We start from the raw sequence: 24,609 nt of genomic DNA, 5'->3' as shown, positions 1-24,609 counted from the left end.
GCAATCTGAACGCAATCATGGGGTTTAACGTTATTGCATGATAGATTACCACATGCAATTTTGGGCGATGGGAAGTCAGTCCGAACGCAATCATGGGGTTTCACGTTATTGTGTGAGAGGTGATCACATGCAATTTTGGGCAATGACAAGCTATTTTCGGGCAATGAGAAGTCAGTTTGAACGCAATTCAAATTCACGTAAATTCGCTGAACTAGCAAATTCACGTAAATGCGTTCTGGCCCCACTTTCTTTTCATTCAAAATTAAGAGAAATTCCTCCCGCGTGATAAACTCCTGTGAGTTAGCAGCCTTGAAGTTGCAATGGCCACCTGGAAGGAATGTTCCTTTTAGGAATGTTAAACATAGGTGCAGTTAGTAATTTTGGACTAAGGATTTTAAGATTTTTTTTTATTATTTAGGTAATAATATGGAAAGGCTGCTTGTTCTGCTAAGGCTGCTGCCACACTGTAGAATTAAATGCAGCCTAACACCACTTTAACTCCATCCTAATGAATCCTGTCATTTGCAGGTTGTTGTAGCATTAGAACTCTCTGTCAGAGAAGGCTAAATACTTCACACAACTACAAACCCAGAATTCCATATCGTTGAGCCATGGCCGTTAACATTGGGAAATCCCTATAGTGCTTTGGGGAGCACATAGGGCTGGCTGCAGTTCACTGCAGAATTAATGCAGTTTACCATGACTTGATTCTGATTTAATAGCTTGAGAAAAAATGGCTGCTGATTTTTTTTTCCTGCAAAGTTTGCTTTCCTATGTAATGTATTTTGTGTCTGTATGTATGTGCCTTCAAGTCACATGCTGACGTATGGTGATCCCATGAAATTTTCATAGAGTTTTAGTTAGGCAAGGAATCATCAGAGGTAATTTTGCTAGTTTCTTCCTCTGAAATATAGCCTACAGTACCTGGTTTTCATTGGCGGTCTCCCATCTACTTACCAGGACTGAAGATCTTTTCTATTGTTCTTGTTCTAAAGAAACAGAAATGTCACATCAGAATTAGCACTTTGTTTCCCTGATACCAATCATGTGCCTGTACCTCAATTTTTGCTTTCTAACTTCCAGAGTCAAAGTCCCACTAATTATTTACAAGGATTGGATGGAAGACCCATAATAGCTGCTCCTGTGTTCACTAAGGTAATTTGTTTATATTATCCTTTCAAAATCAGAAACATTGGGATAGTAACTATATTCAGGATATTTTTCCAGTCATAAAATATCCTCTTAAGTTCATCAGAAATTACATTACAGCATTAAGCTTGGTGTTTGAAGGTTACTTGTCTAGAACGAATCTGTCTATCTTCAAACAGGCCTCTTTGAAAGCTTTGGATATTTTAGCTTTGGGGAACAAACAAAGGTTCCAATGTAGCATCCTTCAAAGGCATCTCTTGGCTGTAGTATAGAGAACCTGCATGCACTTTAAACCTAATTCAATAAAAGCTTTTTAAAAATCAGAGGTGGTCCTTGGCCAAGTTGGTGGGAGAAATGCATCATTCATTTAGAAGAGGAGGGTCTTCTTTCCAAGGAGATACCATTAGCACAAATCTTGAACACTATGGAAATGAGAAATGTTCTCGCTTCGGCAGCACATATACTAAAATTGGAACAATACAGAGAAGATTAGCATGGCCCCTGCGCAAGGATGACACACAAATTCGTTAAGCATTCTATATTTTTTAAAAAAGGAAATGCCAAATTAAAATGTTCATTTTGTTCAAGGATTCTAAACTTTATATTTTAATTATCTGTTGATTAAATGGCTGGCTTTTTTGTTGGTCTGCTGGTAGGAGAAATTTTATGCCTCTAATTTGAAACTGTAATATTGTATTTGTCTTTTAAAGTGTCACATACAGACTATCTTGTGATCTTAGTGGATCCACTGCTCTGTTTTTAAAAATCAGCAACACTTTGAACCCAATTATTCTCTGCTTTAATTCCAAAAAAATATTAAAACAACACCATGGTCTGTCTCTATGTTAGATGTTACAGAACATATCTGCCTCTGAGGGTCAGCTGGTTGTGTTTGAATGCCGTGTAAAAGGAGCGCCTTCTCCAAAGGTTGAGTGGTACCGAGAAGGCACGTTAATAGAAGATTCTCCAGACTTCCGAATATTACAGAAAAGTATGTTTGACAGCTAATATGAAGGTTTATTTGGAATGGTCAATGAAACAGAGAGTTGTGGCAAAGTTACAGTGATTTCCACATCAGTGGGGGAGTGAATCTGTTGTAGACTTTATTCTGAACTTCATAAGTGCTGTCAAAGGTGCTGATGTTATGGGGTCATGTCTTTTGATAGTTCTGCACCTGGATAGCTCCCTTAAAGTTCAGGTTAAAATGTAGAACAGATTCACAGGACCACTGACATGTGGGAAGACCCAGGACCAAGGAAAGATAACTCTGAGGTCACTGGAGAAAAGAGAAGATGTAAATGTAGTAAATAAAAATAAAGTAAATAAATAAATGTAAACAAAATTCAGTGAGCCATTTTGCTCAAGGATATTTTCAGCTACAGAGTTTTTGCCACAGTCCACAATATAATTTATGGCAATAGAAACTCTGATGATATGTAATAGTGTTGTTAGAGTGCATTTAAGTGTTTAAAGTGCTTACTATGTATTTTATTATAATAACCTTGAAAATTGTATAGGTGTTGTTACTGCCATATTACAAATGATAGCAGGTAAAGCAAAGAGTATAGCGACTTGTGAAAAACTCAGGGTTTTTGTTTTTTTAAACCACTGAGCTCTAATGGGATTTGCATGCCGGCACAGGCCAAGCCACCAATGGTGGAACCATATACAATGTGTAGAACCACCTGTGGTAGGCTGGTACTCAAAACAGAGGAGACTGAAAGTGCAATTGTAATGCATAGACTCTTCTGCTGGCAGGATTCTCTTATTCTGGTGAATCTCAAAGATCTGTTGACAGTGTTCTGCTGGCTAAGGCCTGCTGGCAGAAGAACCCAGTGAGGGACAGAGAAGGGGCCAGGCAACTGAGGAACTGGTTTATACCAGATCCATCCCACATTTCTCTAAGAGAAGCAGCCACAGTGCCAGATCAAAGTTAGCCCAAGGTGTGGTAGTCTTAGGCAACTCCAAATATCCCCCAACTAGGTGGGATATAGTTTCAGGGAAGCTTCAGATGGTCCACTGTCTGCTCAGCTGGCCCTTGACTGGTTAGCACTCTAAATCCTGAACTTCATACCATTCACATAAGGCTATATACTAACCTATGTAGATAGGAGATGCACCCAGGATGCACTCATGGATAGACCCAGGATGACATTTAGAATAACATATGTACAATTTCTAAGCTGCTCCAACACACTTCTGGGTTATTGCAGTCCAGTCCAAATAGATACTAGAGCAAGTTTTAGAACTGATTTTCCAGACTGATTCAATAGACGAAGCCACAACTCTGAGCATGCATGACCTGAGTAGGGCTGTTGCTGACCAGGGCTCTCAGATTGCTCTCATTCATAGGGCCACCAGAAATTGACATCATCTTGACAACATATCAGAATTCTGGCAAGTCCATTCAGAGATCATTATTGCAAGTTGCTTCTAAAGAGTTCCGTATTTTGCAATTAAAATTGTAATATAAGTCCTAACTATGCTATTTTCAATGTCTGTCTGAATCCAAAGGAAAAAAACACCCTGGCTTTAATAAAGCAAAGTTGGGAAATTTTGGGCTCTCCAGATGGTTTAGACTTTAGTTCCCAGAAGCATCAGGCAGTACAATTCAGGGCAAAAAATTATTGGAGTTATAGTCCAGAACACTGGAAGAGCAAATTCTCATTTCTGATATACAAAAACTAGCTGATATATATATACCCAAAATACATAATTTCCTCCTAGGACTTTGGAAAACACTCTGTATATTGAAATAAATATTGAATTGTGTAATGTTTCTCTTTCTTTCCTTTAGAACCTCGTTCTATGTCTGAGCCAGGTAGGCATATTCCTTTATTCTAATGCATGTGAACAATCAGTTATTTCATCTCACAAAATCCTCCATTGTGACCACAAATGAATGATATGGAACATTATGAGTCCTGGTTCATTTGCCAAAAACGTGCAGAAGGTGCCATGGCTAGCAATATGTAATGCAGTCTTACATATTTTTACTCACAAAAAAGCACTGCTGAATTCAAGGGAATTTACTCCCAGGCAAGTAGGTACAAGATTGCACCTTAAAACTTAGGAAACCTAACAACACCAGTGTTTTCTCTGAGTAAAGAAGGATTAAGCTTCCATTCATTTCTAAGATTCCCTATATTTCAGATCTGAGAATTCTTTTCCCAGGCCAGAAGTGAATGAAATAATCAGTATTAAGACCTTATTTTCTTTGGGGCCAAATGTACTCCAGATGATATGTTGTGCTATTTTTAACCAACTTGCCAGTTGGAGATTATTGTGTCACTCCTCAGGCCATGCCAGTTTTTCTCTCTTAACCCCTCAGCTCCCACCCTACTCATGAAATATGAGAGTACCCCTGTAGGCATTCCATCTCTGAAACTGGAGAATGCCACACTGAGCGTTCTACCCAGAGAGGTGAATTCTGACTCTACTAGATTTTTAGGGCCTTCAGGACCAGAGCAAACTATCTGCAGTCAGGGCTGAATGAAAAGACTCAGAGTGAGAGAACCCCATACAGTGCTCTGTTCTAGTGATCCATTTCTCTCTGCAGACTGAGAGATGGGCGAGGACTCAGGAAAGCAGGCACACTTGTTTGTACTTTATGTGAGAGAGCACCTCATAGAAGTGTCACAAACATACTACTCCTCCAAAACTGACAGATGATGTGCCACCTGCCAAAGAATGTTAAGAGCGCTCACCTCAAAGCAGACATTTTACTTTCCAATGAAAGCACTCAGATTTTCTGTCCAGAGGAGCTGGTCAGATTGAAATCTATGGATCTAAAAAGGGTTTAACCATGTATTAGATTACACCCCTATATATTTAGACATTGTTGCTGGGTTTTGTTTTGTTTTAAAAAAGCAGACAAAACAATATAGCTTGTGCATCTCTAATTCTTCAGTGGAAATTTCAAAATATTTAGAAGTCTTGAATCAGAAATAGTATCTTTGGAGTTTATCAGACAAAGAAATTGGAAGTATAATCCAATGGCAATCCGAATGCAATCATGGGGTTTAACATTATTGTGTGATAGACTACCACACATAATTTCAGGCAATGGGAAGTCAGTCCAAACGCAATCATGGGGTTTCACATTATTGTGTGAGAGGTGATCACACGCAATTTTGGGCAATGGCAAGCTATTTTCGGGCAATGGGGAGTCAGTTCGAACGCAATTCGAATTCACGTAAATTCACTGAATGAGTGAATTCACGTGAATGCGTTCTGGCCCCACTTTCTTTTCATTCGAAATTAAGAGAAATTCCTCCCATGTGATACACTCCTGTCTTATTTCTGTTCCCATTGTAAGGAAAGACATGCCTTTTTCCAGAAAATGTAAAGGACATAAAAACAATGTTGTTTCCCAACTCAAGAGGAATCTGAGGTCTGATTAGCGCAGGACAGCAGAAGTTCAGTGTCAGCTTGTCTGTAGCTGGCTTAATTTTTACAAAAAGACAAGCAAATAGATCCTGGCCACCTTATTTCAAAGCCATAATCCTTCCTGCTCTTCTGCAACCACCACCCAATGAATGTCCTATATATGTTTAATTTCGTTGAGGGAGAAGGAATGATGTGGTGATTTAATTAAACAGAAGTAATTAATCGAAAGGAACTTGATTTGGGAGCAAGATCTAGATAATGTGGTGTAAATTCATTTAATAAGAACTGAATTGAGTGATCTTGGATGGAGTGTACATTAAGAGGGTGAAATTTGAATTCAATTGATAAATTTTAAATTTGCATCTATGAAAGCCCACATGGTGTAGTGGTTTGAGTATTGGGCTACAACTCTGGAGACCATGGTTCAATTCCCTGCTAGAGCCTGAAAAGCCCTGGGTGACCTTGGGCAAGTCACACTGTCTCAGCTTCAGAGGATGGCAAAAATGGCAAAACCCCTTTGAAGAAACTTGCCAAGAAAACCTTATGATAAGTTTGCCTTAGGGTTGTCATAAGTCAGAAATGACTTGGAGGCACACAACAGCAAACAACAGAATTTGGATCTATACATACAGGTGTTGACACTTGTAAATTCTGTACAAATTTGAAGTCGAAGGCTTTCATCGCTGACATCCATAGTTTTTTGTGGGTTTTTCAGGCTATATGACCATGTTTTAGAAGAGTTTATTCCTGACGTTTCGCCAACATCTGTGGCTGGCTCTGAAGATGCCAGCCACAGATGCTGGTGAAACATCAGGAATAAACTCTTCTAGAACATGGCCACATAGCCCGAAATACCCACAAAAAACTCTGTACAATTTGTCTTCAGCTTTTGTCATCTTTTCTGGTAGTGCATAACCTACCTTGTTAACAAGGCCAACCCTAGATATGCTGCTGTCCAGAGTGGACAACAAGACAGCACCCTTCCTTTTTCATTTACAAAAGCGGATAGGACTGGGACTTGGATGTTTTTGCATTAGGACTATCAGTAGGAAAGCATCTTGCACTGTACTTGATGGTAGCCACTGTAGCCGGCTGTGTGGCATACAGCTCTCTTTTCTAATACCTAGCTGCTATCTCCCAGGGTCTGCCACCTAAGGCAACTGTCTCACTCTGGTAGGTCTGGCCTTATAGATCATGACCTGAACTACCTGCTCTGCTGCTTTCAAGAGTGATCTAAATTAGGCCCTTAACTGACAAGAGACTGGGCCAGCTTTGAAGGGCATAATAATTCTCTTCCCAATGTTTTACCATTTTCTTCATGTCTGCTACTTTCCTGTCATGCAATAAAGAAAGTGCTGCAATGTTGTCAGCTATGTGGAATTCTAAATCAAACAAAGTAAAACACACTTAGGGGAAGAGGGTGAGAGCGAGTCTGTGAGACAAAACTTACTTTATAGCATATTATGTGTGTACTTGCCTTCAAGTCAACTGTTGAGCTAGGGCAGTGATGACGAACCTTTTAGGAAACAAGTACCCAAACTGAAAGGCCTTCTACCCCTGGGTGTTACCTGGTGCAGGAGGCGGGACTTTTGGGGGGAATGGGGCAAGATTTTTGCCATCTGTTAGTGGGACTTCTGGGGCAGGATTTCTTCCCCCTGCCCTCCCAGCCCTTTAACTACATCTCTGGTGGCACCTGAAGACCCAGGAAGAGGAGGAATAGGCACACACCTGTTTCTCCTTATCCACCCAGACCCTGCCAGGCCTCAGCTGCATCTCTGGGGGCAGTTGAAGATCTGGGAAGAGGAGGAACAGGCAGTGATCTATTCCTCATCCACCTGAACCCTTCTGGGCCTTCAGCTGCACAGGACAGAGAAAGAGGAGGAACAGGCATGCCGGGAAGGAAGAGGAACAATCCCTCCATGTGCCATGAAAAATGACTCCGCGTGCCATCTCTGGCACACATGCCATAGGTTTGGCATCACAGGGCAACTTCATGAATTTTGTAGAGTTTTCTTTAGCGAAGAATACTTTGAGGTGGTTCTGCCATTTCCTTCCTCTGAAATATAGACCACAGCAACTGTTATTCATTGGCAGTCTCCCATCCAAGAACTAACGAGAGCTGAGACTTGTTAGCATTCAAGATTAGATAGGATCAAGCACCTTTAGGGTATTTATAGTTGAATGGATATGTCACACTTGATTTGAGAGGAAATGTGCTCTAATTTGTTGTTGATTTTAGAGGAAATTTGCACGTTGGTCATCGCTGAGGTATTTTCTGAAGATTCTGGGAGTTTCACATGTACTGCAAGCAATAAATATGGAACAGTCTCCAGTTCAGCTCATCTAGCTGTAAAGGGCAAGTGATTATTTTAATAACTCCTGTAAAATTATTTGGGACACATCAATGTGTAATCTCAGCATCAGATAACATGCAAAACATTTTAGATTAAGCATTTGAGAACATTTTGCAAATGTATTAATTCCACCTTGAATTAAAAAAAAACAGGCCTTTTCTGTTTGGAGATTATCACACCAGGTTTTATTGCAGAAATAAACTGTATGAAATCCAATGCTGTAATTTTTTTTATCATACGACATAGTGCCTGTCCTGTAGTCAAGCTGTAGTTCCCCTGTTTGCCTAGCAGATCTTTTCATTCATGGAAAGAACCTGTGAATTAGTGCAATATCGCAGCTTTTCTAGTAACAGTTCCTAATGCAATCATTCAGCGCATTGCAGTCATGATATAACAGTGACCATATGGTCCTAGTGGGCGTGGATTTCTCTCTCTTTCGGTGTCCTTCCCAACCTAGGTGAAATCATTCCATTTCTGGTACCTGGATAGAACAAAAGATGGCTTACAGCAGTAACTTTGCAAGTTATCTCTTTCCCAGTAATATATTTTTTTAAACGGATTTAAAAAACAAACTTGTGTGATTGTGCAAATTTGTTCAATCAATATTCCTCAATTTCTCATCCTCTGTTGTTCATGTGGATGGAATTCCAGAAGTTTAAAAAGGTTTTTTTAAAAAAAAAAAAACAACTACTGCACTTGTGCATCATATAGGCAACAGGAGGTGGGGCAGAGCTAATGCATAAGTGCAGTAAGTAGATTGCAATATTGTAAAAGGTTGATTTTGTAAAATTGCAAATAAAGTGCAATATTATACAATGCTATATTGAAATGCTTCCATGATCCTGTCTATCGGTTGAACCGCAGGTTATTCTCATTGGTATTGACAGTGTGATAATCTCCTAAATTCTTCCAGGGAACCTCTTTGTGGGATGTGTGTATGTATTTTATTTTTAACTGCTGTTTTTGAATGTGTGTGCCTGTTCAAAATTCTGTTTTAAATATTTTAGTTTTTAATTGTGTTTTAAATGTTGTTATCAGGTGTTTAGCTGATCTTGTTTAAGCTTTATGAGCTACTTGGTCCCAAACCAAGAAAAAGGCAGCATATAAATGAAACTGAATGGATTAATAGTTTACTGATACAGGCAAAATCCTGTAGAATTGTCTCCAAGGCCCCATACAGACAGGCCAAAATAAAACTGCTTCAGGTCATTTTGGAGGTACTCTGTTTAAATGATGCATGTGTCCTAAGTGTCCAGAAGCTGAGCCAAAGCTGTGCTCCAGTCCTTAGGATTGGATCGTGGCTTTGGTGTGGATTCCAGACTCTTAAGACGCATGCAGCATTTAAACAGAATACTTCCAAAGTGACGCAAAGCAGCTTTATTTTGGCCTGTCTGTATGGGGCCCAAGATACCAATCTTATTTAAGTTAGTATCCTGTAGAGGGATCCTAACCCCACTCAGCTATTTTTGGGCCCAAACAGACAGGCCAAAATAAAGCTGCTTCAGGTCACTTTGGAGATGGACACATGCATCATTTAAACAGCATACCTCCAAAGTGACCTGAACCAGCTTTATTTTGGCCTGTCTGTTCAGGCCTTTAGGAAGGAATAAAGCAACCCTTCTGCCAAAGGAAAGGAACTCCACTGATGGCTGGGATCCATCGTAATCTTGTCTTCTATTCCATCTTGGTAAATATAAGTCCCCCAAATTGTGCATTCTAAGGGTGCTCCAGAGCATGTCTGGGGTCAGTTGAATCACCTGAAAAAACTGGCCCCTCAGGTATGAACAGCTTTGACCCAATTTTTTCCAGAAGTGTTTTGATAAAATGACATGCTGCACTGCAAAGTATGGCAAAATAATTACCCTGGCCAGCACAAGCTACAGTGCTTCTTGGCGACTCCAATTATAGTACTACTGACAGGTTTTATTTATTTATTTATTTATTTATTTATTTATTTATTTATTTATTTTAATAAGCATCCCTCCCCTCTCCAAAGTTTCAAAAATCTGCAAACCTCGCTCCCCCTACAATATGACCTCTCTACATATTTAGAATGAAGCTTGTGGGATAACTTGAAGGTCAGACAGCTATAGCTGATTCTAATCAGTCATACCCGCCAAACAAGACATCTTTACTCCAGGTTCAAGCCTTAGAGCATTTCATGTTTCCTGAGCAGTACATTTAAGATGGCTTTGTAGTTCAGTTTAATTTGTTTGGATTATAGGTTGTACCAAAGGGAAATTGAGGGGAAACAACCAGTAGTTTGTCCTCCGTTTCCCAGTATTTTTTTATTTCAGATATCAAACTTGTTAGACAAAGATTTGTTTCCCCAAAAATGTATGCTGCCCCTTCTGTGCCTCCCCTCTCTATAAATTTTTTTTTTTTTTTTTGGAGTTGCCAGTGGTGTCTGTAATAAAACAATATAATGTTTGCTATTCCAGGACCTGAGGATCAGAACAATAATGCTGCTCTTCACAGTGTAAGTTCCATCAGTTTAGTTGCTACTGAGCAGCCACCTCCATCACTTGTCCCTTCCCTCCCATTGGTGGATCAACCACCAAAACCTAAATTGGAAGGAGTTCTTATTAATCACAATGAACCGCGGTCAAGTTCAAAGGCTGGTCTTCATGTGCACTTTAAATTACCAGAAGATGATAAAGGAAGTGAAGCATCATCAGAAGGTGGCAGAGGGCCTGGAAATCAAATCAGACCAAACAGCTTCCCAGACAAGATGAATGGACAGATATTTAAAATTCAAGAGCCAACTTCCCCTTCAAAGGAGCCACCTCCTGTGCTGGCTAAACCAAAGCTGTGAGTAAGAAGACGTTTGTAAAGTTTTAGCAATGTCAGCAACTGTATTCCATTTTAATGTTTGATTTGTTGTTTTTACATGCCTTCAAGTTTAACTTACAACAACACTGTCATAAGATTTTCTTGATAAAATTTATTCACAGGAGGTTTGCCATTACCTTCTTCTTAGTTTGGCAGACTGCAGCTTCCCTAGAGTCACCAAGTGACTTCCTCAAAGTCACCCATGGTTGACTAGGAATTCAATCCTAGTTTCCTGATGCAGCTCTCAAACCATTACACTATACTGACTCTCTAATGCTTAATTAAACATTTACAAAATGCAATATTTTACATAGATATAAAAATACTGTATTTTGAATTGCTGAATATACTGTTGTATTGTCTTGAAAAGTAAGAGTCAGGCATATTGCCTGGTATAGGAAAGCCCTGGGCCATTAGGAATTTTCCTTCTAAAGAAGCAGCCCAGCCACTCTCCTCCCCAGTTGTATGACCATTTTCTTTATAGAAATAGAAGGCCAAGCTATTCATCTTTATAAGACTAAGCTTACAATTAAGCAGCACAAGGAAGCAGATATTGGATGGTGAGCAAAAAAGTATGTGTGACAAACAGGCTTCTCTGCATCCCTTAATCTGCCTTTATGTGCAGTGGAGGACACTGCCTATTGATAGTACTGGAGTAAGATTCAACTGATAGTCTCATCAGATGTTGTACATGAAATGGAGAGAGGTACCATCTTATCCTTCACCATAGGCAGCTAAACATTTTGGGTCAGCCTTGCATCCTTGTTCCATAGAATCCTGTTTCCCTTTGCACATACAGCACAGAACAGCAGAGCAAAGACCAACAGAAAAGTTACTTGTACATAAATAATCCAACCCAATGTGTTGAGCCTCCTCAACTAGTAATGGTAACACCAATATCGTGAGTCATCGCCAACAGTGTGACAGCCTCTAGTGGGAGCCCGTTGACCCCCAGAGGTTACCTGCCCCAGTGTTATTTGGCAACTCATAATCTTGATCTGGTTTCAGAAGCAGTCCCTGCAATCTCTTTGATTATTCCCTTCTGGCCCATATTTTATTTTTTTGTGTACAGGGATCCTACCCAGCTAAAACAGCTGCACAACCAGGTCATGCTGGAGCAGCAGCAAATTCAGCAGCCATCTCCCCCACCTCCACGAGAGACATCATTCAGTTTTGCCACAATGAACTCTTCTACTTTGCCTAACCAACAGCAGCAGCCACCACCACCTTCATCAACAACATACAAGCAGAACAAAGCTCTTCCGACACAGACATTCAATTACACCCGGCCTAAACAATTCCTGACATCTCAGAATGCCCTTGCAGCAGTCAGCTCCCCTTCTAGCTCCCCAATGCCTTCTTTCGCTAATGTACCTCAAGGAACCCAGAGGACAACCAACAAGGAAAACTTCTTAGGATCTCCTCCACCATCCCAGACAATGTCTCCAGGAGGGCTGGTGATCCAAACTGAGCAGCCTCTTGCAAGTCCCAAAGAACCTGTGTTGCCACCACTGTTGCTTTCTGTTTCCAGCATGACTCAATTCCATCCCCAAAATGTGCCTCCTACACCTCTGTCTCCAACTGGTCGGATTCAGAACCCAGTAGCCTTCCTCAGTGCTGTCCTTCCTTCACTTCCTTCCACACCCCCAACGAATGCCATGGGTCTACCTAAAAGTGCACCAGCTGTGTAAGTGACTTAAATGCTGCATGTTCAGATCAATATGAGTGAGTTATTGTGGAAGAATCAAATAGGGCCAGAGGTTTTTTGTGGGTTTTCCAGGCAGGGTATGTGGCCATGTTCTGGAATAATTTATTCCTGATGTTTCACCTGCATCTGTGGCTGGCATCTTCAGAGGGTGGTGGCATGGGAGTATGTGGGGTATATACTTGTGTGACCATTGGTTGGGAGGAAGTGATTTACACAGAAAACTATGGACGCCAGCCATGAAAGCCTTCAACTTCATAAATAGGGCCAGGCTTGCTATTAGGCAGGCTGAGGCTTCTGCCCCAAACAGGGGATGTCAGGTTTCATGAAAAGGCAGCAAATTGTTCATTATATATTTCCTTCTTACTGTATTTTTACTGCGAAGTAGAGGAGAAGTAACTATGGGCATTTTCTACCTCAATTGCCAAAATATTTTGGCTTTTGTTAGTTTTGTTGTGTGCCTTCAAGTTGTTTTCAACTTATGCCTACCCTAAGGCAAACCTAGCACAGGATATTCTTGGCAAGACTTGTTCAAAGGTGATTTGCCTTTGACCTCTTCTGAGGCTGAGAGAATGTGACTCGCCTAAGGTCACTCAATAGATTTCTATGGCCCAACAGGGATTTGAACCTTGGTCTCCCAAGTCATAGTCCAGTACTCAAACTATTACATCCCATTGCCTTTGGGTACTGTTATGTGCCTTAATATGGATGGGGCCAGGGGTAGCATTTGTTGTTCAGGCAGCAAAATATTTTGCACAAGCGGTCACATACGAGAAGGTTTGTTCACAGAAACCACCTGTTGAATAGGGATTATGAAATCTGGTGTTTCGAATTCGTTTAACTCATCTTGGATTATGAATGTGTGATGATTCCTCAGTGGCTCCCTGAAGCTGTCTGGAAGCCTATGTGAAATATCACATAACATAATTTAATTTATAATGTTACTTACAGTGGCCTTCCATATTCACTGGGATTAGGGGCAATGAGCCCTGAGAAAGTGGGAGAACTTTTCTAAAAACCCAACTTTTATTTTAACTGAGAGAACACCTCCCTAAGAATCTCTAGGTCCTCCAGCGCAGATCTGTGGTGAACATCTGCTGGATGTTGACTGTAGAATTGCACTGGAGGACCTACAAATGCCTAGAAAAGTGTTCTCTTTAAAAATCCTTAGGTCATCCAGTGTTGGGTCTAGCAGATGCAAAAGGATTCTAAAGTCATGGTGGAGGATCTAGAAATTCCTAAAGAGAACATATTAATCAAATCTGCAAAGGTCAAAGCCACAAATATGAAGGGATGACTGTATTCAAAATTGTTCTACCACATCTCAGAACATAACCTTTAGTCCTCTTCAAAAATATAATAGGAAACTGGAGGATCTTTTGACTATGCATCCATGTTCATTCTATAAGAATGCTGTTTGTTTACTTTAAAGTTGTGAATTCCACATAGCTCTTTCAAATGAAATAATACCTTGTTAGTCTGGGCATATTCCTGTTTAAGAGGTGGACATCCATTACCTTTTTGTTCTCTGACAGCTACAGATTTATTATTTTATTTTATTTTATTTTTTATCACCTTTTAAAATTTACCTTTTAATGCCTCTGTAACACTTTGATCTCAATCTGATCCACTGGCTACTGAGATTGTAAAAATGGAACTCATGAAAAGAAGTACTTCCCTCCTGTGCTGATCTTTGTGGGCCTTTCAGCTGTTTTTGACACTGTGGTCTGAAGGCTTCTCAATCTTTGGTCTTCTAGAAGTATTGGACTTAAACTCCATTGCCAATGGTCAGGAACTCTGAAAGCTGAAGTCCCAAATATCTGGTGGACCAAAGTATGAGAACCCCTGGTCTACACTATTCTCCTGGATCCTTCACAACATCAGGTGGATGTGTGCTTGGGCCTAAACAGATTTGCTAGTCCCAACTGGAGTAAAGCCATTGCATCAATAGTAATGCAGTAAAAATACTTAAATAAGTTGTTTTGATTCAGTAAGTCTACTCTATCTGCAACTAATAATTAGTTTTAGACCTCGCTCTTTACGGGTTCTGTTCCTTTTTGTCCATTCAGACACAGAGGTAACGAGTTGGTCCTCTGTGCCTTTTTTCTAGGGGGTGGGGGCTAGGCCAGTGGAGGATTGCTACTGGAAAAGCCATATTAGTCCCATGATGAGAAATGGTATGTGAAAATCCCCTAATTTGGTGCTCTTGGAATGTGTTGGATTACATTTCCCATCAGCCTCTTACTGGAGAAGAGAGGTGTTATAGTTCAGTATATCTGGGAGGACAACAGGTAGCGGGAGATTAGTATACGTTATGTTGTAGAGTTCAGCATTTTCACTGGTGTCATTTATCAGTGGTAGATATCTTTCAGAGCTTTGGGGATGGGTGTTATTAGGATTATCTGTATCTAGTTAAGGCCCAATCCAGATAGGCCTATAGTGCGCCCTCATCACGTGCTAGGGATTGGCCAAGTTCGCACCGCCCATACGTGCCTCACCTCTAGCACGTGACGAGGGCGTCAAAACGGCAGCACCCTGTACAGATGGGCACCGCCATTTTGGCGCACTGTGGCATCATTATGGCACCGCAAAAAGAACCCGCTTTTTGCAGGTTCTTTTTGCTCTGCGAGGGAACTATGCAGTTTGTCCGTTGTGGCTTCCTCGCAGAGCAAAATAAAGCGCGGGCAGACTGCCCTTTTTGGGTGGTCTGTACCCTGCCTAAGTTAACTAAATTAAGCTAATAAGTTAACTAAACTAATTAAAGTCCCAAACAGTGGGGGCAGCATGGGGGTATGGCGTTTAGATGATGCACACCTCAACAACACCCCCTAGCCAGCATCACACTACCCGCCCAACCAGATGGTGGACAGCATTGTTGCTCCCTCCAGCAGTGTAGCGTTTATACACTGCATGCCTCAGGAGCACCGCAAACCTGTAGCGGTGGCTGAAAAGGTGCCCTTTTGCCAGCTCAAAAAGGAGCGGCATTTTGCTGCCTCTTTTTGAGCTGGCAAATAACTGGATTGGGGCAGCAGCGTGCGGATGCCATGGCTCCAATCCAGCACTCAAAGGGGCAGCTGTCTATTTTGGCCCTAAATCCTAAAGTTGTCATTGCTGGTTTTAACCATTATTCAGAAGTTGCCATCAAAGGAAGAGTCTAAAAGTAAATCAAGAAAAGTTGGAGGCATTATCCAAAAGTTTGGGAAGAATTAAATATGTATATTGATGTATAAATGGGATAAATTTACACAACTGATGACATTGATTGTTTTCTCATCAAAGCATCTTCTAAGCCCTATTGTTATCCTTGACTCTCGAATGGCCAAAGAGTGGCCCGCAGAGCACATGTGTCCCCAAGTAAGCTACCCCTTGACAGCCTCCTTTCTAACATAAAAAATCTCCACATGGAATACAATTTTCCTATGTTCCCGCCATGAGCTGTTAAGTCCTGGGTATGCTCTATTTAAAACCAGAAACAAAAACAAACAAACTTCATTTATATACTGCTTCATACCACCTAAACAGTCTCTAAGCGGTTTACAGCTGTAAGCTAATTTGCCCCCAACAATCTGGGTACTCATTTTAACAACCTCGGAAGGATGCAAGCCTGAGTCAAGCTCGAGCCCTTTTGCTGGTCTTGAACTCATAACCTTATGGTTTTGAGTGAGTGGCTGCAGTACAGGCATTTAACCACTGTGCCACCAGGGCTCCTAGAAAGGGTCTCTGAAAAAGTGCCACAATTGCCCATGCTCCCTGGAGCAGAAGTGGACAGCTGCTGGTGTTAAGAGCTGCGCTGAAAAGAACATCCACTTCACCCCTGAAAAAATTGAGATTTTTGCCCCAAACCCCAAAACAACCAACACTTGAGTCATTTCCTTTCAGAAAAGAGACCTCTTCTGGGCCTAAAACATTCTGGAGAAAGGGACATGCTAAAATTGCATTACACAAACTAGAGGGATTAGAAGAATTTTGCAGCAAATAAATAAATAAGTATGGGATGAAAGTCCAGGGGCACAAAGACATCCCTAGGGTTCCATATGGCCCACAGGTTGTACTTTCTTCATCACTGCCATATAGGGTGTGAGGGACCTTTTAAAGTCTAAATGTAAAAAATGAGATGTTAGGGAGCTGTGGTGGGTGCAGCCCTCTGAGGTCCAGGAGGAGTTGTATGCAGATCTCTAGAAGTTGCTCACTCCAATTTTAGAGGCTGCCTTACTATGTGAAAATGTGATTGTTGTGGTCTATAGAGCAGCTTTTTATTATTTCACAAGCTTTGCTTCTTTATGGAGGACAAGGAACTCTCCCTATCATAGTGCATGCTGATGTCAAGGCCTTATAACTTTAAGGCATTTGGCTTATACAGTATTATTCTTTAACAGACTTAGATTTTACCTTTTGTACAATCATTTTAAACAGAAGTTTGTAATCTTCTTTACTGCTTTTTAGTTGAGAAATGCAGCAGTGATTATTATGGTAATAATAATACTCATAAAAACGATAGTTGTCGTCATCATCATCATCATCAGTGTTGAGAAAATATAGTGATAAAAGTGATAATAAATAAATTAAAGCAACATTTTGTTTTCTAGAGGAAGTCAGGGAACAGTGAAGAAAAATCCCAGGATCTCCCAGTTGGCAACAGAGGATTCGATTAGAGATCACAAAGCGGCTGTTGTAAAAGATTTGGAGAAAAGACTGCACTTACGGGATGATATATTTCCACAAAGCCAGCAGGTAAAAGTGCTGCTATTAAAACTGGTAGTAGGCATGTTCCTCTTAGAACATCTTGGTGCTATTACAAGTTGTTTAGTACATGGACTTTATCACACAGGGAAAATTGGGGGTTTAAACAGCGATTATCCCGTGAAAATCATGCAATCATGTTTAAGATTTTCACATGATGTCACAATTAAAGAGTCATTATCCCAGGAATAAGCAGGCAATAACAGCAACAAATCATTCGTAGAGAAATCCCGTGAATGATTTGTTGCTGTTTATTGCCTGTTTATTCCCGGGATAATGGCTCTTTAATCGCAATGTGTGTGAAAATGTTGATCGTGATTGTGCAATTTTCATGGAATAATCACTGTTTAAGACCCCGATTTTCCCCATGTGATAAAGTCCTAAGCCTTCCTTTGCCAGTGCTTAGGGTAGGATTCTCAGATATGCTACACCTGCAAAAGGTCATTAAACATGGCATTGTGTCAAGGTTATTGTGTAATACATTATTTCATTGGTTTTATGAGCACATACACTGCTCTCGTATAACATTTTAGGATCAAGATGCTATTACATTTAGCAGGGTTGTTGCTGATCAGATTCTCTTGTATATATGTAGTCCTGGCAACAGCACCTAGAATGGTGAGGCAAACTCTGAAGAATGCATAGGCATATCCCAGAGGGCCTGCTACAAATTTTTTCCTCTGCTTTTTAATAATAATAATATTTTTTAAATGGCAGTGTTCAGCCTGGCACTGTGAAAATGAATAAGTACTGTATATCAGACAAAGCTGTGCCTGCCATCTTTATTTCCCCATCTCTGGGCTCCTGGACAAGATTTGCTATAGTTTCTTTATTTGGTACTTCTCTTTTCAGCACGGGACTAAATGCTGTCCATGCTGTTACTCCCTACTGCTTGGAAAACACATTGGAGGTGGTATCATCATATTGTAGGGTGCATGGGAAGCAGAAGACACCTTGCCCAGAGCCCCTTCTAAGATAGTACTGGGCCTGCATAAAGTTCCAGGGTTGCCTTTATTCAATCATATTTTATTTCTCAATAGCAACAATGGCGCAATACAGACCTCCCAAAAAGGGAGGCCTGCTGGCACCTGTTTTTCTTCTGCAGGGAAGCTGCAGCCACCAAACCATGCGGCTTCCCTGTGGAGGAAAAAGAACCTGTGAAAAGCAGGTTCTTTTTACCCTGCGGCGACAGTGTAAAGAGTGCGCCACTGGTGCACTAGGTACGTAAGTGTTATGTGGCGCTTACATAACAATGGCGGCACCATGTATACAGGGCGCCACCATTGTTACGTCCTCATCACATGCGAGAGTTGTGGGACATGGGCGCTCCGCCCCCAGGCAACCCTAGCACGTGATGAGGACGTCATAAAAGGCCCATCGGTACCAGGCCAATGTTTTACAAAGATCACAGAAAAGGGACTAATAAAGAGTCCCCTCCCCAGCTTTCAGTAGTGTTGTGTAATGAAATATTTACTTGGCAAGATTTAGTGATAAGGGTCAGGGCATGGCCAGGGCTATGTATCGTCTTCAATAGCATCTGAGTGCAGACATTGGTACCTTGCACATATAACATCTTCTGGATTTTTAAATTTAAAAAATATAATTTTCTACCAGTACTGTAGTTCTTAATGGAGCTTGGCTGGGAGGTGTGAGGGCATTTCTTGGAATGTGAGCTAAGATTTCCATTGATAAGGTGGTAGGACAAAGATGAGTAATCTGTGGCTCCATGGATATTGTTGGATTCCCACATCTCAGCCAGCATGGCCAGTGTTTAGGGATAAAGAGAGTTGTAGTAAATATCCAGAGAGCCACAGGTTCCCCACTACAGGGTAAGGTTTCAAGACCATATTTCCTTATTATAGGTACTGGATTCCTTCTTAGATCTTTGGGATGTGAACTTTCTTAAGTGATCAGCATGCCTTTGCGAGTAACTGTTACACCTACACAGCGGAGCATCGAAGCTTGTCAGACAGATTTCAAATTATGCTGATTTCTGCTAAACGTAATGAACTATCCAGGTTAGAATGGTACGTAGTCTGTTAGTCCATACACATACTTGGTAACTTTCCAAAACTGTTTTCCAAAGGAGAGAATATCAGAAAGTTTGGAGGCTGAGATTTTCCTCTCAGGAAAGAGCTGTGGAAATACATTATAGTCCTACTTAAAACAAGACAGTTGAATGGTATGTAACTTACTCATTTGGAGAGTAAGTTAGTTATACTGATTACTCAGTGATAAATGGGTTCTGCACAAATTATATTTTCATTAATTATTTTTTAAAATGTTTATTTTAAATATTATTTCACTTGCCCCAGATTTGGGACTTGTTGCTGAAAATAGATTCCAGGGCCACATGTGGTGAGGCAGGCCAAATTAATACTAGCCCTTGTTCCTAGAAATAGGCTGGCAGCAGTTCTAATTGTGAAATGGCAAGAAGGGAATGCATGGGAGGAGATAACAGAGAATGTTTTTCCCCTCTGCAAGTTTGGGGAGCTTCTTGTACCAATTTTGGGGTAGTTGTCATCTAGTGAATGTAAATGATCTCCCTGCCCCATGGTCAATGTATAGAAAAGGAAAAGGAAACCAGTGTGTATGGAAATAGATTACTTAGAGGCAACAACTAAAATTATACAATCTCTCTGGTTCCTTGATTGCTCTGGGGACATTTTCTCTGATGGAGTCACCTGTTGAATTTCTTCTAGGCAATCACAGGCATGTGATACTTTTTTATAGATGAACCCTGGATACTCAAGTTCGCACTGGTTGGAGCAGTGCGATAAATAGTTTAGGTAACTGTGAAACACATGCGGTCTTTTATATTAATGGCATGGTAACTTCCTCAGAAGCCACAGTGACTCTGTGGTGGTGGCAGAACTACCTGCTGATATTATGAGCTATTTATACACTGTGTGATTGAATGTAGACCCAAGAACGTTAAAGCTATGTTCTTGTGCGTGGTTACCTAGTAGGCCCACTGACTAAAGTGGGACCTATTTCTGCATAAGCAGGGATAGAATTGCATGATATGAAATGTCTGTTTTTACTCATTTTAACTGCTATGCTGATCAATTAGATCTTATCGTCATTTGTTTCATCAAAATATTTTCCTTGTTCTTTGTATCTATATGCAGTCCGCCCTCCACATTTGCGGGGGTTGGGGGGCAAGACCCCCATGAATGTGGAAAAACCATGAATAACTCCCTCTCCCCCCAGGAAGCCAGTTAAAGGGCGGGGAAAGAGGAGCAGGAGCATATGCGCAGTCCTCTTCTTCCCCTGCCCTCCTGTCCCTTTAACTGGCTCCCCACCCCTTTCCCAGGCAGATATTTTCCTTTCCTCATGCAACTATCCATCCTGGAATGCGGCATGGGGGTTGATCCTCCTCCCCTTTCCAGGACAGATAGCTGCCTGGGGAAAGGCAGCTATCCAGCCAGGAAAGTGGTGGGTTGGTGCATGCAGCCTTCTTGGCTGCTCCTTCCCTCCTAGGTGTTTTTTTCCCAAGGGGAAAGGCTCAGGAGGAAGGAGGAGGAGGCAGCCTTGACCTCACAAATAATAAAGACTGTGAGTGTCAAAGCCACAAATGTCAAGGGACGATGCTATATATTTTCAAGAATAGTCATCAGCAAGCTAGTTGGAATGGGAACTAGCGACTGAGGGGACTGCTATCATGAGGACTGTGCATACACAGGCAAACATGCTACTGGTGAAGAAAATAACAAAAAGGGGGGAGTAGGAAATGGCATAAAATATACCTGAGAGGAAGCATGGCTGGCAGGCCATTTCTTGAGACAGAGCCATTTTTTGAGACACTTCTGCAACTTTATCCTATACATGTCTTTATACTGGGTTGATTGGGACACACCGCTACACACTGTTCTTACAACTGAGCAAAACCACTTCCCTCCCTTGTAAAACATCTCTGCTTTCCAGAAAGGCACATGCATAACCAGAGTTGAAAACCATGAAGGAGCTTGCAGCACCAGCTCTTTCTTCTGGCTTCAGTCCTAATAGGACATTGATTTCTCTTCTGAGGGCAGGTGGAACCAAGAACATCCTGCATAATGGAATTCCCTTCCGTTGGGAAGGATGTGTTCTGCTAAGCTGCTGATGACTGCAAAGCATTTGCACTGAAACTGATTTGTCTTTTGCCAGTCTTATCACTTTGACAGCAGGAGGGGCTGCATCAGACAATTCATCAGGAAAAAAATTTATCTCAATGTTTATTTGAAAAGATTTATTTTTCAAAGTTCCTAAAGATGAGTGAACTCACAGGTTGGTGTCAGCTTTCTGTACTGATGAATCATCTTTAGGGTTTGCCTATTGTCATAGGAATTATTAGTACCATTTAATTAACAATCAACGTAACAGATGAATGACAAATCACTTGGTTAGCATGGGGAAAAAAGCCATAGGTCAAAGGGAATGGTCCAATGTTTTTGCATAGGTTTGAAACATTAGTCAGTTAAAGGGACTAATGGTTTGGAAAAATTACATGGTTTGGAAAAGTATCTAGACAGGTTGTTTTTAAAAAGGACACAGAGACAAAATGTTAAATTATAGTATTTAGGCCAGATGAACCAAAATTGAGTGAATGGTGTTCCTTTACCATCTTGGTTTTGGCAACAAATCCATGTGAGAAAGCTAACAAAAGGCTGGAGACTTTGAAGGAGTTAATGTGGAAAGGGGAAGAAGGGATATACAAGGGCTGCAAGATATTCTATAGGATGAGAATTTGAACTATAAGGAACTCCACCTGGCAATGAAGACTGTTTTAAGGACCAAATTAGATGTCATGTTACTCATGTCTTGAACCCTGGCATGCTTACTTCCTTTGTGCTTCGCTGATACAAGCAGTGCACTGTATGAAGACATGGGAGAGAGCCTTCTCATCTATACCACCCTAGAGTTCATTTGGCACTGCATTTGAGCTTCATTCCAGCACCATGTAAAAACTAGGTTTTTTTAAGTAAAAGCTTTTGAGCCTAATTTATTTATTCCAAATGTGCATACACTCGGCTTACAATAGTTAAACAAGCCAAAAGTATATTAAACAATATAAGAAGCTAAAATAGATTTTTTTTAAAAAGCGATAAATTTATTTTAACTAACTAAGGGGCAAAACAGATGGCCCCGAAGCAGCGGCTTGACACTACCCCTTTCAGTACTGAATTGGGGCTACAGCAGCCGCACGCCATGGGCCCAATCCAGCACTTTGCCAATCCTAAAAGAGTCGGCAAAATGCTACTCCATGGTGGCAGCTTTTCTGCATTTCTAAATGCTGTGCCAAAGAAATAGCGTGATGCCAGCATCGGGGGGGGGGGGGGAGCAGGGGCATTGGGCATGCGGTTACCACACCCCCACTCTACACTGATGCCAGCGTTTTATGCTGGTCTATTTAGCCCCTAAGTTATTTAATGTACTTTTAGTCTGTTTAAATTATTTTTATTCTTGTGGTTTTTCAATTGTTTTAAACTGTGTTAATAGGTTTTATGTGTACACTGAGACCCTATGATATATAGGATGGGATACAAATAATATTTAAATCATAAATTAATTCAATTCAATTTTTAAAATAAATAGCTAGAGTGAAGAGGTTAGTTAGCCAGATTAGAGATGTGATATGAGATAGGGGTATCTCAGATCTTTGTTTCTACCATGTTCCTAAATAGTTGTCTGCTATTTATATTAGGAGGAAAAGCTATTTAATACTTATATTATAAAATATATTTTAATTTTCCAAATTTTACATCATAGATTTTACTCAGTTATTTTATATTATAATTGAAGAGTTCTTTGCATGCTATTTGACTAAAAGAACTGTGTTGCTGATAACTGATGATGATACAGATACTAGCCAATCAATGTCCATGACCTTTATATTGCAGCATTCTGCACAACACATTAGATCAGAGTGGAATGCTCTTTCTGAGACTATGTTCAGAAACTCATTTAGTGTGTCACGTACAGGGAAATCCATAACATGTCTTCCTCGCAAGAGATATGTTTTTCCTTGGGGTAGAAAATGTGATCTGAATCCTATAGCATACAAGAAGTTGGTAACCTCTGCTTACTCCAAGTGTGAAAACAGCATTGGGATTCTCTAGACTGGCCAAAGGCCTTGGGATTTTTCAAACATTATATCTGTAGCTACTGGAGGAGGGGGATATTTCTGCTATCCATACAGTATTGGAACTGGGATGTGACCATAGCTACAAACATTTTCCACTTACCTTTTTTCCATTTCTTCTTTTCTCTTTCTTTCTGTTATAGTTATAGTGCTAAAGTGATATAGAGAAACATTTTTTAAAAACTAAACTTGCAATTCAGGAAAATGAATATTTGAGAAGAAGCATGGGAAGGAGATGTTGAGTTCATCTATAAATCAATCACTTTATTCATATTCTATCTTTTCCCCAAAACTGGGGTGCAGGGGAGTGGAGGGAAATCATGCTCACACCTTGGATTAAGGACACCACAAGTACTACAGAGATTTTTCCACTGGCTTTATTTCCCCCATCACATTTCTAGCTGAACATTTCTCTTTTCCTTTTTTTCTTTTCAAGCTATAGTGCTAAAATGGCATAGAATTTTAGCACTATAACAATAACAGTTGGCCTATCAGTGTAAGTTGTGCTAAATCCTGGCTAAAGTCACTAATTAAGTATTTCTTCAGGGATTACCTGAAGCAGTTGATGGATCATCTCCAAAACCTTATTATAGTTTCCCTTTTGATCCCATTAGATAACACACCAGGTCTAGTGACTCCGTAATTCAAGCACTTGGGTTAGTATATCATGACAGACAAGGAGGCATGAAAAACACATCAAATTATAGCATAGATGTTACTTTGGCCAAATGATAGGAGGAGGGAGATTAGAATTTAACAAGCTGGGGAGGATAAAGTTTTTATTATATATTCACTTATTCATTCATAATGAAATAAATAAACTTGTGACCCAGTGACAGTATCTTGTGATTGAAATGATTTTATCTGGGACAAATCACTGTATTTGTATTTCCCATTTGCCCCATTCTGAGGAATGACCATGTTTCTCTACTTTTATCTTGGTCAATTAAAATGTATTGCATTTAATTGCATTGATTCTAATGGATATATTTGTTTTATTTTTTTCAAATGATCAAACTTATCTGGAGATCCAATACAGTGGTAATCCATATTGTTTTTTAACATGCTGTTAGCTGCACCTCATATGAAGTTACTAAGTTTCTTGGAATTCAAGCGTTATGTCCCTGAGCTTAAAGCTGAATGCCTCTCCATCATGTGGTAGGAATGGACTGAAGGATTTTCTCCTCAGAATTTGCCATCCAGCTCTGTTTTAACTAAAGGAGATTTTTCAGTTGCTGTCACTAGGATAGCCAGCACCAGCAATTTATAAAATACTCTATCCTATCTTAATTATTTAAATATATTATACACTCCAC

General features: G+C 40.4%; 1 protein-coding gene and 1 non-coding gene across 7 annotated transcripts in view; both read left to right on the top strand.

Annotated features, from left to right (window-relative positions):
- Window positions 1-24,609, top strand: part of MYPN (myopalladin) — a 112,391-nt gene that overhangs the window by 62,185 nt on the left and 25,597 nt on the right. For all 6 annotated transcript variants that reach the window (XM_089510504.1, XM_089510505.1, XM_089510506.1 and 3 more), the window contains 7 exons: window positions 1,084-1,155; window positions 1,999-2,140; window positions 3,947-3,970; window positions 7,778-7,894; window positions 10,334-10,703; window positions 11,797-12,411; window positions 17,016-17,160. In XM_089510504.1, coding sequence (XP_089366630.1) covers window positions 1,084-1,155; window positions 1,999-2,140; window positions 3,947-3,970; window positions 7,778-7,894; window positions 10,334-10,703; window positions 11,797-12,411; window positions 17,016-17,160 — 1,485 coding nt within the window. The remainder of the gene's footprint in view (window positions 1-1,083; window positions 1,156-1,998; window positions 2,141-3,946; window positions 3,971-7,777; window positions 7,895-10,333; window positions 10,704-11,796; window positions 12,412-17,015; window positions 17,161-24,609) is intronic.
- On the top strand, window positions 1,589-1,695 carry LOC149318810 (U6 spliceosomal RNA). The gene has a single exon (XR_016280343.1). It is a non-coding gene; the product is annotated as a U6 spliceosomal RNA (small nuclear RNA).

The sequence above is a fragment of the Sceloporus occidentalis genome, unplaced genomic scaffold, assembly GCF_023333645.1.
Source record: "Sceloporus occidentalis isolate IW3139 unplaced genomic scaffold, rSceOcc1.0.p SCAF_2, whole genome shotgun sequence".
Classification (NCBI taxonomy): domain Eukaryota; kingdom Metazoa; phylum Chordata; class Lepidosauria; order Squamata; family Phrynosomatidae; genus Sceloporus; species Sceloporus occidentalis.
This window is presented reverse-complemented; position numbering and strand designations above follow the sequence as displayed.